The sequence below is a fragment of the Pavona decussata genome, unplaced genomic scaffold, assembly GCF_977016875.1.
Source record: "Pavona decussata unplaced genomic scaffold, jaPavDecu1.1 SCAFFOLD_114, whole genome shotgun sequence".
Classification (NCBI taxonomy): domain Eukaryota; kingdom Metazoa; phylum Cnidaria; class Anthozoa; order Scleractinia; family Agariciidae; genus Pavona; species Pavona decussata.
Window position 1 is genome coordinate 3,348,880 of NW_028145528.1, and position 4,881 is coordinate 3,353,760.

The window sequence follows — 4,881 nt, forward strand, 5'->3', positions numbered from 1 at the left end:
ATAAGGAATCCCGATTGTCGTACGCTTCTTCTAAAACAAACGCCGAGACAATTAAAAGTGGTGATTTTCCGGTTTTAAATTCAATCAATTTTCAGGTCACAAGGCTTCGATCGATTTTCCTGATTTTCTCAAAACGCAAATGTTTCTGGCCAATTTAAGCCACACCATGATTCTTACTTTAGTAAAACCTTATTATGGACAAAAGATGAAAGAAATCGACTCTGCTAAGTTTCGCCAGAAAATTCAGATTTTGCTTGATTTTTCCTGACCGCCGCTCTTAAATAACTTATGAGATAAGGCAATTAAATAACCCTCAACGTAAAGATGGATCAATAAACATCAAGCTTTCGTTCTACTGTCTTTTGCCCATCCCACTTGAGCTTACTCAGTGATGCGATATCGGAATTCACACAGCATGGTTAAATGTGTAAGAAGAAAGGAAATGTTTAGTTTTTAATGATTAAACCACTTCAACTATTCACGAAAAAAGAGAATCATACTAGGTAGTTCATCTAGTTAAGAAGCTAGCTGGTCCATCGAGGATTACTATCGTTGTATTTTGTTACTTTTGCAGGTACCCTTTTATTAAAGGCATATAATTTGAGAGAAGCACCTCGACACTTACTGCTTTCTTAAAGCAGACAAAAAGGAAGCAAAGTATATCAATCGAATGACGATTAGTCTTAAGAACACTGCATCTTCACACAGTATGGTAGTTTTCCTTCTCAATCCAATCAATTTTAACGAAAACAAACAACCAGAACAATTAATTTACAACCAATAACTTTTGAAATAGATATTAGCACAGGCTCCATAACCAAGAAAAAAATAACAATTGTAGTAAAACTATAGAATTTGAAATAATCATCTAATATTTCTTCTTATCTGACTGTTTTAGGACATATTTCAAGTTTAAATTAATGACGAAGTGATAGTACACTTGACGTGTATGATGTCAGGCAGTTCTTTAAAGAAAGTACCTGATCTGAGGCAACAGCTGCAGTTCTCTACTTTTCTTAATTAATATAGTATCCTCTTCCTTTGAGCAGAGAAACAGGATTGGAGGAATTCACCGACGTATCGAGAGGTCACCAGCTTTGGGTGCATTGACTCGAGAGCAATTACATCATCAGGGTTAGATCTTAATAGCCAGATTCATAGGTTTGTTTTCTTGGAGCTTAAATTGTGTCACCATGAAGGCGACAAAGTTTCTTTGCCTCTTTGTTTTCTTAACCAGCGTTTCCTTACTGGTAGAAGCAAAGTCAATTCAATCACAGAAAGGTAAGTGTATCATTTTGAAATGAGCGGAAGTCTGTCACTTTTTATAGAGCGCAAGAGAGAGCGAGTTACTAGATTTCTGGATTTTCTCATGCTTGCTTTCGTTGAATAGGTTGCCTGTTTTCAATTACGAGTCAGTCTTAACGAATATCTAATAACGCTTCTAAAATTTTTGTGTGTTTTCAATTGGCTCAAATATTAAACGAGTCTCCTTTATTACCATAAGAACGAGCTGGTATCCGCGTGTTGAACAACGTTCCAATTAATTGTTTTGTAGGCGATTAATATCTAATAACAAAGCGTGGTCAATGTTCTAAGTGTGTTGCAAAGTTATTACTCTCTATGGTTGCAGTGATTTCTCATCTTACGTTCTTAGCAGTCCCTTTTTGGAAATACCTAAATTCGCAGGAAAAGGACGAATACGAAACTAGGTGGAAGGGGTATTAGGCCTACCAACATAAATTGTTTTAGTGTCCAAGTGAGGGGCTAAAACACAAACAACTAGCAGCTTTTCTTTGAAAAAGATACCTTTCAGTTCTGGCTATCTTTTAACTGCTGGTAAATTTACAGAAATTTGTGGTTATCAATACAGTATACTTCAATCTCTTGCAGATGGGTTAAAAAATCTGAAGTCAAAGGAAGAGGTGGACAAAGAGCAACATAACCAGTTAGTACAAGAAGAATCAGAATCGCCAAGCAAGGAACGCGAATCCGAAGATGGTTAGTACGTACTAACCTTAAGAATGGTCGAAAAGTTACAAATCGTCCAACTAACCCAGCGCTAAGATAAAATATCACGGACGTACTTAGAATTACAGGGGTATTAAACTAGTTACACATGTCTCGCAAGGCGTCAATAAACCAAGATTTATTACACCTCAACAATAGCAACAGACGTATATTATATAACAATGATGCAACCAGAATTCCAACCTTTCCCACCAGAATAAAGGGCGGGAGGACCGCGGAGTGGGGTTGGTGAACGAAGAATTGAGTTGTAACATTTACTTGAAAGTGCAGATCATAGATGATGATGATCATAATAATAATAATAATAATAATAATAATAATAATAATAATAATAATAATAATAATAATAATAATAATAATAATAATAATAATAATAATAAAATCTTTATTTACATATTCTAAGCTATTTACAAGTTTAAAGTTCTATTTTAAAATATCTAACTCACAGAAAATTTGCTAAGAAAGGTTTGACGCATTAAAAAGATAATTAACAACAAAGCTTAAATTATGCCAGAAAATCACCCAGCAAAAATTCAGAGCGTGACAGCATCTCGTTTCTTCCAAAATCAATGGACACACGCTTGGCCAGCGTTTAGGCGGCAGTCATAATAATAATAATAATAATAATAATAATAATAATAATAATAATAATAATAATAATAATAATAATAATAATAATAATAATAACTTTATTGAAGCGTCAAAGTATTTAGTCCTGTGGACTAATCGGGGAGAAAAAAAAAAAAAAAACAACTCAGATAATAGATAAAACTATGTACAATCATGCTAAAACTACCTTAAAAATTCGAAAACAAATTCATACATCCTATGGTGCAAGTATAAATCTATGCAGTTCTAAATTTACAACTATAAAATGAATAAAATTCAAGTGGAACAAAGGTTACAACAGTTATCGTTTTTGTTCAGGATTGCATCAAGTATCCGCAGATTTCTTTTAAAACTTTGTAGACTTGGTGACTCTCTAATATATAACATCAATTCAGTCCATACGTATGGTCCCAAGAATCGTATTGAGTGTTTTCCGTAACAAACCGTGTTGTACTGCGGGATAATAAAATCAAAGTTCCTACGGAAATTGGTCACAGAACGCAACGATAGTGCTCCGGATGCCCTTTAAGTAGGCCCCTATCTACCTCGTGAGATCGAGAATTATTGCATCACTATAGTCAAGCAAATACTGTTGCAATTAGTCGCACACGTAATTTAGCTCAATTCATCTTAAATTGCTCGCCGCTGTTTAATAGCATCATTTTTTGTCAATACTGGGTATCTTGACATAAGCCTATTGACCGATTAGCTCTTTCGTAATCTTAAAGTCTACTGGGCTTTGAGATATGCTCAATTTAAATAAGTAATATTTCATACTCCTTTTACAGATACCAAAAAGACAGCAGATGCCAACAAATGCACTTGCGAAATAGTAGCAGAAGACAACCAGAAGAAATATAAATGTGCAGAAAGATGCGACTGTTCCAAACAAGATTCCACAAAGTGTCAGAGTGACAAAAAGAGTTGTAATTGCAATCCAAGGAGTAAGACGGGAAAAGCTACCAAGTCGAGGGATTGCCAGTGCAAGAAAGCCGGAGAAAGGTCATGTGAGGATGGTAATATCAGCAATGCCACTAAGAAAAGCAACTGTCGATGCAGCCAACGTTCCAATGCACAACAAGCAGCGCTTGCACAAATGTCAGATGATCCGGGTATCTTAGCAGTCGCGCCACTGTCTCCGCAAGCAGCGGGCTGCCAGGGGATGCGAAAAGGAAAGGGCTCCAAGAAATGTTGCTGCTGCGACTGCTGCCATGATTGCTGCTGCCACGATTGTTGCTGCCACGATTGCTGCTGCCCTTGCTGCTGCTGCCACTGCTGCGAACCGTGTTGCTGCTGCTGCCACGAGTGCTGCTGCCCATGTTGTTGCCACTGCTGCCATTGCTGCCCTTGCTGCTGCCATTGCTGCTGTAAGAAATCGAAAGATGCCCCTCTAAATCCTCAAGCGATCAACCCACTGATAGCTCAAGCTCAGGCCAAACCCCAGCATCACTGAAGGCAATCATCCTATGCCGAAAGTCACCTTCTTGGTTGCATAACCTTGTCTTTTAACAAAATAATTCCAACAAAAACTCTGTCATTGCCACAATATTATGAAGAAAATAACATTGCTAATGTAAAGTGGAATAGCAGTTGAAAATAAAAAAAATAATCATTGTTCTTCAAATTTTGTCGGATTGTACGTATACTAAGGCATATAAGAAGGCAGCTATTGAGAAATAATTCCTTGTTGGTTTTGAAAATGGTACCTGAACACAGGCATTTCATTGAAAATACCCACAAAACAAGTTTTGTTCACTACCACAAATAGTTTTAAGAATTTACAGCCCGATAATTTCACAGATTTTGTCCAATGAATAAAAATTGTGCCGACAATGAAAGTTTGTACAAAGTGCTCACGTTATTTTCCCTATCTGAGCGTGATGGCATTCAATATAATAATGCGGAAATACCTCAATTTAATTTAACCTTTTACCCCATTTTAAATGTGAATTAGGGAGAAACGAAGACTCGGAAAAAATCCGAGTCTGAACCCACGACCCTCCGTGATCTATATATATTATTACATTTCGCTATTTTCAACAAATAATCAGGAAAAGATTTAAAATGTGACATTGTCGTAGAACTGCTGGAGTGCGGTACTCAGTTGAATTAGGCAATCTACGCAAAAAAATAAGACGTATACAAGGCCTTTAAAAATATCAAGCTAATGTTTTCCTGCAATTGAAGCAAACAGTTGGGTTGTTTTGATTGCAAGAAGAAATTCAGGAATTGCAAATACGAAAA

At 36.3% G+C, this 4,881-nt stretch overlaps 1 protein-coding gene across 1 annotated transcript; it reads left to right on the forward strand.

Annotated features, from left to right (window-relative positions):
- Window positions 1-376: 376 nt before the first annotated feature.
- Window positions 377-4,261, forward strand: LOC146470257 (uncharacterized). Its single transcript, XM_085122310.1, has 3 exons — window positions 377-1,281; window positions 1,891-1,998; window positions 3,426-4,261. Exons 1-3 carry the CDS (start codon window positions 1,194-1,196, stop codon window positions 4,088-4,090), a joined length of 861 nt encoding a protein of 286 aa, XP_084978436.1. The 5' UTR covers window positions 377-1,193; the 3' UTR covers window positions 4,091-4,261.
- Window positions 4,262-4,881: the final 620 nt, after the last annotated feature.